The 13,577-nt window shown below is 34.0% G+C and overlaps 2 protein-coding genes across 2 annotated transcripts; one reads left to right on the top strand and one right to left on the bottom strand.

Annotated features, from left to right (window-relative positions):
• The first annotated feature begins 76 nt into the window (after window positions 1-76).
• LOC129229567 (beta-1,3-galactosyltransferase 6-like) lies at window positions 77-8,621 on the top strand. The gene is made up of 2 exons (XM_054863896.1): window positions 77-537; window positions 7,518-8,621. The coding sequence occupies exon 2, from the start codon at window positions 7,537-7,539 to the stop codon at window positions 8,497-8,499; it is 963 nt and encodes a 320-aa protein (XP_054719871.1). The 5' UTR covers window positions 77-537; window positions 7,518-7,536; the 3' UTR covers window positions 8,500-8,621.
• A 109-nt stretch (window positions 8,622-8,730) lies between these two features.
• Window positions 8,731-13,196, bottom strand: LOC129230551 (uncharacterized). The gene is made up of 3 exons (XM_054864955.1): window positions 13,175-13,196; window positions 9,669-10,459; window positions 8,731-8,811 (listed from the first exon to the last, which is right to left on the bottom strand). The coding sequence occupies exons 1-3, from the start codon at window positions 13,194-13,196 to the stop codon at window positions 8,731-8,733; spliced, it is 894 nt and encodes a 297-aa protein (XP_054720930.1).
• Window positions 13,197-13,577: the final 381 nt, after the last annotated feature.

Here is a 13,577-nt window from a genome sequence, read left to right as displayed (position 1 = left end):
CTTGCTATTGGCGATGTTAAATCTAGATTTTTGGCGAATATTTTCGAAGATTCTTCCTCCAAATAAAAACTTAGACGAACGATTGTGTTGTGTTTGTTGTACAGTGTAAACAATGACAGATCTCTAATATTTATAAGATTATAGCTTTATGGTATAATACCTAAATAAAAACAAAAGCAGACAGAATATATCCTATTTGTGTCAATGCTTCAACTGTTTTTGTTGTTTAAAATAGGAACTGGCAAAATTTAAACGCAAAAAAAAGTCTGAAATAGAAACATTTTACAGCCATCAGGTTTCCGCACATGTGTTTGGTATGAAAAATGAACAAAGTAATGAAAATGTAATCTGAACTGGACTGAAACTTTAAGAAAGCATTGATTTGTTACGTGTTTTTTAACTTGTTTGTGAACAGCGATTAACGGCGTTTGAATTATCTCAATAAATGCTATGCTGTTCTCATGCGGGGAAGTCTTTTACCTGTGCAGTAAATCAAAAATAATAAACTGATAAGCTTTTCAAAAGATTCTTACTTTTGTAAGTTATGTTTTTTATCTAATGAATAAGAGTCTTTCATAAGAATAATATTTTAAGAAAACTAAATTTAATTAAACCACATGTGTGTTCAGATCTTTTACATTGGGAATAACATGGCATCTACATAAGGGATTTAAGACGCACCACAGCAGTAGGGCCTCAACTGAGAAGTGGCCCTGATATGAACAGAAAAATGATTAAAACACATATCTACCAGGGTTTAAGCTGAGTCTAAAAATTCTTTAGCAAAAAAGCTAAAATTGGGGAAAAGTCCTTCCCAAAATGCTTAAATTCAACCTTGATAATTTGAAGAAATAAATGCACCAGGGGTTCCCCCCCCCCTAAATATCACGCAGATTCCCCTCCCCAAAAAAAGCAAGAGCCCCACCCCTAAAATAAATGAAAAAATTATCCCTCATAACATCCTCCTAAAAATTTCAATGCTGCAGTCTGTGCCATGACCCACCCCCCCTCTTAGGTGGGCACCCCTGAAATGCACAATAGGTAATATTTTTTAATAATTTGAAATGAAAAATTCAGAATTGTTCTTAGTATTGTGGGAGCAAAATTTAAAAAAACCCCAAATAATGCATCTATTGGGATGGGGGGGGGGAGGAGGACATAATGCTCATTAAGACAAAATATTTTTGAACTTAATAGCACATAGTTTATACATGTTAGCTAAAGATTTATAAATACGGTTTTCAATGTCGCCATGCTTGCTTGCTCTCTCGGATTGTGCTTCTTTTTTCTCCTCCTTTTTCTTAAAAATTGGAACAAAAATGCCTTTTTTCGATTTTTCGCAGTTTGGATAGTATTTTTGCGAAAAATGCTAATGTAGCGGAAACCCATCTATTTACAAATTTGGCAAGAGCCCAATTGAGGCAGTGAGAAGCAGAGGGATGTAAGTGGACATTTTCAAGTTTCGAGTAAAACGACTATAAAGATAAAGTTCTAGGTAGGCTTTTTTTTATTTTTTTTTCCTAAATCATGCTGTACATCAGCACCTACCAGCGCTACTAATACCATTTCTTTCCCCAAGACAGAGGAGGGGTTCACCTACCATTCATACTGGTTATCTCCAAATTTTGAATTTTGCCACTTACATCCCTTTGCTTCTCACTGCCTCAATTGGCCTCTTAATAAATTTAGAGGCCATGGAAAATGCCCAGGACTCATTTTGATGAAATGGGATCAATTTCTTCTCCCCCCAGCTTTGGTAAATTGATGTATTTACCTTGCCTGTCATTTAAATATTTTACAGGATGTGTATTCAATGCAAATTGTACCGAAAAACAACCAACACCGTCGCCTTTTATATATAAATACATTGATTTCTCAAAGTCGGGAGGGGGGGTCAATGCTTCAATCATTTCACTCATTGGAAAACTGTTTCTTTATCATTTTTCTTCCAAATGAACTTTTGTGAGAAAATTGCATATTAGAAGCAGTGCTGGATTTAAGGGAAATAAGCCGGGGTCCTTGCCCCATGCAGCAAATTCATCCTCTTTCGGTATTTTATCGTTGACACTCTATATTAAAACTTGAAAGAAGATGGGTAAGGGTGGCAATTTCAAGATTTTACAAAGGCTCAGAAAATTTGAGGTTCTGGCACTGATAAAAGGCACTAATTCCAATCTCATCTGCTGATTCTGAAAATGAGACTTCTTGATTAAATGTTCCAAATGTATTTTATAGCATATGGATTTTTGGCATTAGTTTGCAGTGGCGTAGCCAGGGTCTGATTACCCGCATAGCCCTATTAGGTCTGGACCTGGGGCCATCTCAAACATTTTTTTATAGTATTAATTTTTTTCCCAACCTCGATTTTTCCGGCATGCCGGAAAGGACCAGGCAAGTGTTATTGAAAATGTGGTGACCCCCAAATTTTGTGGTAACACGGTATTACTCGGAACACTAGCGCAGCCAGAACTACCTTCCAAAACCCTCCCTTCACTGCACCTCTGACTTGGAACAATATTCCGAAAAAGTGCTCCAACTCTTTTACATCCTTGCCTATGGTGCGGCAAACAGTTCATGGTCTGCACATTTCCTAATTATTCTGAAGGACCATGAAAAGAAAACAAATCAATAAATTCTAACTTCTCCTACAGTCTAACATAAAACCAAAATATTCACTATACAGTCGAACCTCCATATATCAAAATTTTCTATATATCGAAAAAATCTCTATATATCGAAAAAAATTTCAAGACATTTGTAGATTTTTTCCCACTTTAGACGGTTTGTTTCATGAAAAATGTGCGTTAGGGGAGAAAATTATGTTCACTAAAGGTTGCTACAAAACCAGGGTTGGTGAAAAAAAAAAACGTTTTTTTTCAAAAAAACCCCAAAAAAACGGTTTTTTGGTTTAAACCAGGTTTTTTTGGTTTAAACCGGGTTTTTTTGGTTTAAATACTATTTGCGAGAAAAACAATTAATTTTCGGAAGGTAATTAAGGTTCCGTGTAATTAACAGTTCTTCAATAGTCACATTATACCTAATTTCTTGATAAATTAAAGAGATAAGAACAAAATCTTGTAACTAAATTAAATAATTAAAATAGCTTTCTGCGGGGAAATATTGATTGAAATGTTTGTCTTGATTAACATATTAGTATGCATGTATATATAGACCCTTTATTAGAGACGTACCGAGTAGCACTTTGCCCGAGTACCGAGTACTCGACCTTTTATTACTCGGCCGAGTACCGAGTTACCGAGTACTCGGCCGAGTTCCAAGTACCAATTATGTTTTAAGAAGAACCACAGACACACATGTAATGAATTTTGAACTTATTGGAATAGTAGTATAAACCTCCTTGTCCATATAATATTTTTTAAAACTAAATTCCTGCTGAAATTTAATTACGCATTATATATATACAATTTTTTTTGTGTCAAAAATTTTACAAAAAAATAATTTTTTAAATTAAAAATAAATAAATAAAAGGTATGATTAATCAAGTTGGAATTAAAACAAATTACAGTAAAATCCCTCTAATGCGGACACTAACGGGACAAATTTTTTTTCTGCAATACAGAGGTGTCCGCAGGACAGGGGTTTAATAATGTTATTTGCATTGGAACTGGGGAATTAAAAATTGTCCGCATAAGAGGGGTGTCCGTTAGGAGGGGTTTCACTGTATACTAATCAATTATAGTTCTAATCTGCCAAACATAAATAATTTTTAAAAGCAGATAAAACAAATGTGCAGGAACACTCCAGACCACGTGTTTCTGCTCCCCCCCCCCCCCCCCGTTACAAGGAACGTCTTTTTCAGTGCATAACATGTGAGCTAAAGAATGTAAAGACATTCAACAAATAAATACGACTTTTGTCGGATGCCTTTAAATCTACGAGCCCCCATTTTGTGCATTGAAAAAGGAATTCCTTGTAATGCCAAAACACGTGTCTGCAGAGTTCCTGCACTGTACTTTTAAGGTTGTTTTATTTTTTAAGCAAAGGTATTTTTAAATTTTTTATAACTAATTTTTGTTTGTAGCAAAAATCCATTTTTAATATAAAAATTCCATATTTTCTATATTTACATTTTTTGCGTAATTTTTAATAAATAAGTTTTATTAACTTTGGGGACATTAAAATAAAGATTTATTCCATTAAAGCATTACAAACTTCATTATTCTCAAAATTTAAATTTGACTTATAAATTTTAATTGTAAATGATTGCAGAATATAATGCTTGCTCTTTTTTTATAAATTTTAATATCTGTCTTGGACAATATTCAATTTTTTGCAACTACTCGGTATTGGCCGAGTACCGAGTACTCGGCAAATTGGCCGAGTACCGAGTAGTTACCGAGTACTCGGTACGTCTCTACCCTTTATGATACGAAATACTTCAAGAAGTGGTTGTGATGCGGGTTAAGGTAAAATATAATGAAGATCCAAGAAAAAAAACTTTATAAAACCAACATAATATGAATAATTATCGAATAAAGGTAAAAGTTATATTTTTAAGCATAATCTTTTCAAAAGAACAACTTCTATATTTTTTCTTTCTGATCCTACATAATGCTTATTTTTATATACACAATGTCGCAAATATTGAAGTAAAGCAAAATGTACAACAATACATGATTGAACAGTCAAAAAATTAATTGCTGTTGTACTGACAAAGTTTTAAAAAAAAGTGCTGCCCTATATTCGACTCTTCTTATTTTGGAAAGACTTGGAAAATATATCGACTATCGCTAAAACAAAGAACCAAATCAAAAATATAGAAAAATTGATGTAACATGGCTTAAATTACATCTTATTTACTGGCATACATGTTGCATCCAGCATTGAAGTTTAAAAAATATTAAATGCAAACTCTTTAGAACAAATAAATGTGTAGCAAATTCTATTTCAAGAAAATGTTTTTGCCAAAAACGTTATATATCTTCTGCAACAGTGACTGAGTGGTGGAAAAGCCAGGAAAAAGAATTTGAAAAATGCAATGCAACCGTCTTTAAAGGTCTTCAACATTACTAAAACCAGCTTCAGAAAAGTGCAGTGCATATATAAATAACAATAGGGGGAAAAAAAACTAAGAATTATCTGCACCCAATAGTCATAAAGCAGCATAGGTGTATAGCCAATCAAAATCTTTTGAGCACACAGAATCCAAAAAAAAAAAAAAAGAAAAGAAAAAAGAAACACCAATGGAGAGTGTAGTTTATATGTGAAGATTTATATATTTCTTAATCAATTTTTACACATACATTTGCCTTTTGTTCTGGGAATTTAAAAATTTGCCTTTTAATCTTCTTACATTATAATATAAAGAACTATTATGTATCATAATATGAAGTATAAACTTTTTTTTTAAATTTGATTCAAAAAATATTATTTGTGTTCACCTGCAGAACAAATCTTAATTTTTAGATGCAAACAATTAAGTTAGACTGTTGATTACCTTACAAGTCAAAGTTAAAATTCCAGGAAAGTGCAAATAAATGGGCAAAAATGTCACACCCCTGCAACAGGAGTAAGCAATATAATGGATTGCATCTACAATAAAAGATTCAATCCTTAATAAATCTTAACTAATCATGCAAATTAAGCATAATGATGGAAGTTGACTGAAATCTGCTTTATGGCACATATATGAAATAAAAAATATATTAATATTTTTTTTCGATTAAAGCTTGTAATACATTTTGAAGAAGCAACTTTGCAATTTTAGTATTTATCTCTGCAACTTTGCGATAGGAACGTAGCATAAATGGAATTTTACATTTTTCAATATGTGTGGGGAAATCAATGTAAACCTGTAAAATAGATTTTTTTTTTTTTTTTTGGCTTTTTTTTAAAAAAACCATTTAAAAAAAACCGCATGTTTTTTTTAAAAAAATCAATTGGTTTAAACCATGGTTTAAACCAACGTGGTTTAAATCAAACAACCCCGTACGAAACTCATAAGGAATCTGAGGTTGAGGGGTGTGTAGATAGGTTGCTGTTCCGTTCTGGAGTTCTTAAATTCCCTCAAGTTTATTTCAAATCTTAGTTGTAACCAGTAACACTGTAAAATCAGTTTCAAGTTATTCCTTTGGTGTGTTGATTATCATTCCTAGGGGTCTTTTTAGCTTCAGCAAAAATCATTCAAGTTAAGTAGATTGATTTTTTACTTTTCTTTCGATTACATTCTCAAAACTAAAATCCCCTAATGCTGCGGATCAAGTTGAATTGCCGAAGAATGAAGATGTATGAAGGTAGAGAAATGTAATTTCTGTTATTTTTTTAATTATTAACTTTTATTTAATCAAATACTCGTACAAATTAGAAACTGGGTTTCATACATGAAAATTAGCTTTAAATTTAATGTCGTAGGAGATTTTTATGATAAAATAAGATTGTTTCTATGTATCAAAATTTCTATCGAATTTTTTTTTGGTAATTTGCTACTTTGATATATAGAGGTCCGACTGTATAATGAAATGTGAGTCAAAAAAAAAAAAAAAAAGTTGGAGAAAAAAATTGCATACTACAGTCAACTCAATAACTCTTAAGTCCCAGATGATCAGCTTAAATCTTTGAGTTATGGGAAGTTCACACAACCTTCTCAAGACTCAAGAGTTTGGAACCCCCCATGAAAGCTTTGAGATAAAGGAATATCTGAGTTATAAGGCTTTGAATTATCACAAATTGACTTTAATTTTTTGAAAATGAATCCTCCGAAATAAAAAAATCTAAATGCCGTATATACTTGCATATAAATTGAGAAATTTAGTTAAAAAAATTAGGTTTAAAAAAGTCAGGGGGTCAACTTATATGCAAGGCAGAATTTCTGAAAATATTCAAAAAACAATTCTTAGAATCTCAATTTTAGTTCAACTCTTTTAAGCAAATGCTAAAGAAATAAATGCTTACACAGTTTGATATGATTTTATATGGTCTGACTGAAACAAAGACTAAATAATTACAATAAACAGCCAACTACGCAAAAAGTGGGAATTGCCGCATTTCCAAATTTTCCTAACAGTTGCTAAGTAATGCTCATTTTTTTAAAATAATGATATATGACTGCAGCATAAAATTTTATTGATATTGAATCGAAATAAAGGCAAAACAAGTAACGAAAATTCTAACAGCAAAATCGAACCCTTTACAAAACTTGTGATCACAGAAATGAACACTGTTTGTGCAAAAGAATGAAAATCAAATGTTTTTTAACATGAAAATGTTCATTACGTTTCTTTTTTCTCTTTTAATAACATTTAATAAATTCAAAATTAGTTGCAAAATGCTCCCGATTTTTCCAGAAAGTAGAGACTTAACTTATTCTCAGGTTTTTGATTTCCCCCCCGGTTTTTCTTCTAAAAGTATGGGGTTAACTAAAATGTATGAAATAAATTTCTAACAATATCAATATTATATAGTGTACAACTCTATCACACAGCATAGTTATAACCATAACATGCATTTCAAACCAAAATTTGTCACATTTTAACCATTTTCCTTTGTTTTCTTTGTAGGATTCCTCCAAAATATTTTATGAAGACTCTTTTCCTTTGTTTCATTTGTGCAGTTGTGTTTGTGGTTGGCTATTTCTTTGGCATCTTACATAGTATAGGGCCATGTGAAGATGCAACCCAAATTAAGAAACCCTATGAAACATTACAGATTAAAGACTTAGAAGTGACTTCTCCCAGGTACCAGGCTTTACTTTTAGTTATTATCTTCAGTTCCCCTGGAAACCATGAAAGAAGAAAAATCATCAGAGATACTTGGTTACAAACAAAAGCTGACAAAGATATTTTACATTTTTTTGCTATTGGATCAAAACTTTTGAATGCAGAAAAAATACAGAGTTTGGAAGATGAAAATATTAAATACAAGGATTTATTGATGCTAGATAAAGTACAGGATTCATTCTCGAAGCTGTCGGAAAAATTGAGAGAAATATTTATTTGGGTTGAGAAGAATGTTAGCTATACTTATGTGCTCAAAGTCGATGATGACAGCTTTGTTCACCTGGATGCACTGAATGTTGCTCTGTCTCAAATGCCTAAGAGTAAAACTTATTGGGGGTATTTTGATGGGCAAGCTAATGTGAAAAAAGTGGGAAAATGGGCCGAGAGAAACTGGTTTCTTTGTGATAAATATTTGCCATATGCCAAAGGTGGAGGGTATGTTCTCTCAAGAGATTTAGTTCATCAAATTGTTATAAATGCAGAATATTTGTCCATGTATAAAAATGAAGATGTGAGTTTAGGAGTATGGCTGGCTCCCTTTGAAATAAATAGGCTCCATGATACACGTTTTGATACCGAATTTATGTCAAGAGGATGTTCAAATGCTTTTTTGGTTACACATAAGCAGACTGTAGAAATGATGATTGAAAAATACCAAAATATTAAAAGGACAGAAAAGTTATGCTCCTTTGAATATCAGAATCGGAGTAATTATACATACAATTGGAGTGTATTGCCCTCTAAGTGTTGCATAAAAGATTAAATTTTATAATTTCATCATCAATTATGTAAGACAACTTGATCAATTTCTTGTTTAGGAGAGTACATATGAAAGATGTATTATATTGTATAGTAAATATTCATTTTCGTGTCAACTGTATTCCTATATTCGTAGATTTGCGGGGGGGGGGGGGGATATTCATTCCTTGTATTTTCCAAAAAACATACATGCAATAAATTTTCTAATTTACTTCATTAGTATTGTTTTTGTTACTTATTTTTTAACTGAATCATAGTCTGCCTTGTTCTTCATGTGTCCAGACAGGAAAGACATAGAATCAAATGGCATTTCAACCTGAAAAAAAGCAGAAGTTTTGTACGTATGTACATGACGCTTTTATAACTTTCAAACAATACAGGTTTTTGGGACTTTCTTTGATTGCAGTTATTAGTTGAAAAGCATTTTCAAAAAGCTTTTTTCACCGTGTAGGGTAAGTGTTCCAGTAGTGAGTCACAAGTACATAAAACTGCCTATAAACAGTATATGTAAGACTCAAAATCGGATATGATGCATTCTCACATTCATTTACCTAACCCCAATTATCATCCAATAATAGTGCAGTTGTGGATACTTTTTATTAAGTAGTAATGATTCATTTTATTTTAAATGTTGCAAATCTCCGGTGTTTAGCAGTGCTAAACCAGGTCTATGAAATTCGTCACTCTCAAAAAATCCAACACCAACATTGGATGCGCCAAAAGTTCCAATCTTGAAAGTCCCAGACAATTCAGTATATGTTTGGGGGTGGCCTGATGGTCGGCACACTTCACACAGGTTGGAAAAGTCTTTTTTCCACTGCAATAAGTCAATGATTTTAGGTGTCCACTAATGAGCCTAGTGATGGTCGTCTGATCTCGTGTACCACACTTGAGAGATAATGCACCTCTCGGGCACTTCGCCTGGTACCAATTATGGGTAGGAGGGACAGTTCAGGAGGACTTTGCATCTCTTTTAGCCTTAGTAAATAGCTCCAAGTAAGTCAAAGAATCAGGTGTATATAATGGCTCACCAGTCCCTTTTTTAGTCAAGATATCGGCCATCTCGTTACCGTGTACATCAACGTGAGTTGGAATCCACTGAAAATGCACCTCTCGAAAAGAAGAAATATGCTCCAGTTTGTTAATAATAGAAACACCAGTACCATCACCCACTTTATGCCAATTAGAGAGGTACTGGATGGAACTTCGGCTATCTGACAGAATCCAAACGGCTGAAGAGCCGGGAGAAGACAAAATTGAACCGAGCCCCTCATCGATAGCAATAAGCTCGCTTTTAAAAACTGAGCAAAAGTCTGGATTTCTTCTGCTTAATTTTGTTGCACACCCTTGGAATAAAATATAAACACCACTACCAGAGCAGTTACGTTCATCCTGACTACCATCCTTATACATTATTATAGAGTCCTCAGGGATATTGTTTATCACTTCTAAAGCCAATTGTTTCAAATAAGCCGGTGCATCTGATTTCTTGTTCACCTGGGAAGGGAAATCCGTGTGGAAGTAGACTCTGTTTAAACCAATTGAGGGATTAATGTTCTGTTTCAAACTATGCTGAATTACATTTTTTGGGATCAAGTTGTCTGAGTCAGCCAAGCTTAAAGGGCTATTTTTCTTTAATTTTTTATTGTTGGTACACCCCAACAAGAACTCAGACGTTCGATTCTGGGTCCCATAACTGGTGAGGTTTGAGAAATATTTTTTCAAATTAGTTTTTCTCCTAAGGCTGAGAGGTTGCAGATCAGCCTCATATAGTACTATCTCATTTGGGCAACTGTTACGAAGTCCTGTAATAATACAAGCCGCACTAAGCTGTACCCTTTCAAGCTTTTGTAAGTTGGTGTTTGAGGCACAGTTGTAGACTGGATAGCCGTATTCTAGAATAGGCCTTATTAGGGCCATGTAAGTAGTTCTGAGAGTTTTAGAGTCGGCACCCCAGTTGCGCCCTGAAATATATTTTAAGATCATTAAGCGTTTTTTGCATTAAGTGATCAATATGTCTATTGCAAGTAACTTCGCTGTCCAGAACAAAGCCCAAGTATTTAGTGTGCTTTTCCACTGCAAGCAGATGAGCATTCATATAGATTTTTGACTGATAGTTAAAAAGTCTCTTATTTGTTGTAAAGAAACTAACTGTAGATTTGGAAGGGTTAAAACACAATTTGTGACCCTCTGCGAAACCACACACTTCATTGAGTGTAGAGTTGATGCAACGTTCCAATTTATTGATGTCAGGGCCAGAGTCCCATAGCACTAAATCGTCTGCGAACAACCCCACTTCGCATCTTTTCGAAACCTCCCTTTCAAGTTCAGCTATAAATAATGAGAATAGGGTTGGGCTCAGAACCGATCCCTGAGGAACACCCTGAGAAAGCCCAAAGCTCTCCGACAAAGTGTTGTTGAACTTTACCCGGATGAATCTGTTTCTTAAAAAGTCGTAAATCCAGGCCAAGGCCCTCCCGTGGATTCCAAAAGACTCAAAGAGTTTAGTTATGAGCTTTTGCTTCCATACCCTGTCAAAGGCCTTAGTCAGGTCCAGGAAGGCCGCCACAGTATGATTAGTGGGGGTTTTATTATGGGCATCTCTAATCTTTTGACAGAGATAAAGCACTTGATCTGAGGTGCTATGTCCTGCTCTAATATTGTTCCTTTGGAAGAAGGTCGTGAGTATTCAGATAAAAATTTAGTCTCTTTAAAATCATTTTTTCCATTACTTTGCAGGTAATACATGTCAAAGAAATGGGCCTATAACTTTCATTTTAAATGGTGTGCCCATCATCCTAGTTTGCAATTCTGCTTATTTTTTTTGTTAAGAAGACACATCATCTTTAAATGTTAAGCACCCTTTTTTTTTCGTTCTACTGTAAATTTGCGTGAACTTATATTTTAATGGATTGTATAACATAGCGTTTCAATTTAAAAAAGAGCTCCTTCTTAGACTCAATTATTTTTAGAGGGGTGGACGACCACTGGGTACTGAATTCTTATGCATTTCCAATAGTCGGCCACAGCAGATTGACCACTGGTTCTATACTTTTTTGTTGATCTACCCAGCAGTTGACTGCATACTTAATATAGATTTTCTAATGTTCATCAAATAGTAATTAAAATAAAGTATTGACGCAGCAGCAATTTAGCTGTTTTGAGTAAAAGTTCCATTTCTAACGTTATTTCTTCAAAAGAAAATGTTTAAATTTATGCCTTAACGTTTTTTGACAAAAAGAGTCGTTTCATCATTTTACTGCTTTAATGATGATTTCAGTTTAAAATTCTCATAAACAGGGCTGAAAATAGGTTGTTAATTCAGTCTGTCGTTGCGTTTAGAATAATAGTTCTAACACTCAACTTGTCATTACCGAATAGTGATTTATCGTTTTACTTATCAAACCATCTTACTGAAATAAATAAAACAAATATTTTGATTTCCATTGGTATTTATTCTGCAATTAATAGACATTCCATTTGTAAGGAATTAAAATGTGAAAATTCAATAGCTTCGTTAGCTCAAATTATTTCAATGAGTGTTAAATCTGTGGTTATGCTTTCTATTGCTCAATATGCTAAACAAACTATTTGCTTCACCAAAGGTTCAAGAAAAGTATTCTATTAAGGCTAATTATTTTAAATGGTGATATCACTTCTTATTACTGCCCCTGACCAAATATTTATTTCCTTGGGTTTTCTTCTCTAGGAAATCAAAATTTATTTCTTGTTAAAAAAAAATACTGGATTTGCTTTAAAATTGCCTTACGTAGCTACAAACTCTATTTTAGTTTATTCGTCATTTACTAATATTCCTGTTAAAAGCTCTGTAAGATTATCTTTTTGACACCCCTCCCCCCCCCCATTTCTCAACTTCAATTTACCTATATACAGACCCGTCATTCGAGCAGTCAGGAAGGCAAGAGGAGAAGGGGGCATTGACTCCTCGTAATTTTCAAAACATGTCGGTTTTGCTTGTATTTTGAAGTTTTTCCCCTGCAAAATGAGTTTTAATTCATACCATATGCCCCCCCCCCCCTTGAAAATACAGATCTGCCAACATAATTCGGCTTACTCCAGTTTGTTCACAACAAAAGTACCTTTTTTTATGATAAATATTGTGTGTTTAGATATGCCAACGTTTGTCGATCTTTCAAGTGCTTTGCGAACGGATTTTTACTTGCTTTGTTTTGAGGTGAAATTGTTTCCAAAACTACAATTTTAATTTTATTTTAATTATAATGAACAAGGGCCAGTCAAGTGTCAATCATATTGATCATTAATTCACTCTTTATCGGTCATGAATTCTATCAACTCGTTTATTTAGTCCTTATGTGGCGGAGAAATCCGTAATTGAAGTAAGTTTTAGGAGAACCTCGATAGATGGCGCCAGCAGCTAAGGAAGCACACCAAACTGATGAGGGGTTTGTCCCCTACACAGACCCCTAGAGAGAGAGTCGAGGGTGTGAGCCAGGAGGTCTGGCAGTAGTGCGTCTTGTGTGTTAGTGACCGGCTGCTCTGATAACATGGAGTTCCAGCAGAATGATGCCGAAGGTATTCCTCCGTTGAGTTTTGGGTAAGTCCACACTCCCTCTCCTCCCAGAATCTGTGTACTGTATTTAGTGACAAAATAAATTGATTATTCGCCAGATTTAGCTTTAGCGTAACTGATAATTTACCTGTGATGGCAGGAGCTAACATCTACACAACGCAATCCTACGGATAGTCCTCCATCACACTTATCTTAGCATACACATTTGTTAATACCATAGACTAATAATAAGAGTAGACCGAGCTATGGCAACCCTTTTGCTGCTCATAAACCAAACCATGTGACTGGTGGATATCCTAGCAACAACGGGCGTTGATCGTAGCAGACGATCAACGCCAGCGCGAAATAAAATAAATAGAACTGATGGAACACGGAAGAATGATCTTTTATGGAGTCCGATCTGTAAATTTGTTATTCTAAGTTGTAAATATTTTGTTAATATAGTGAGTTTTTCGTTCAGATAGTATTGTGCATTTTCTTTAGTCAATTTCAATAACTCTTTTAGCAATAAAAGATGCAAGCGACCAAGA

Source organism: Uloborus diversus, chromosome 9, assembly GCF_026930045.1.
Source record: "Uloborus diversus isolate 005 chromosome 9, Udiv.v.3.1, whole genome shotgun sequence".
In the NCBI taxonomy this organism is placed as follows: Eukaryota; Metazoa; Arthropoda; class Arachnida; order Araneae; family Uloboridae; genus Uloborus; species Uloborus diversus.
This window is presented reverse-complemented; position numbering and strand designations above follow the sequence as displayed.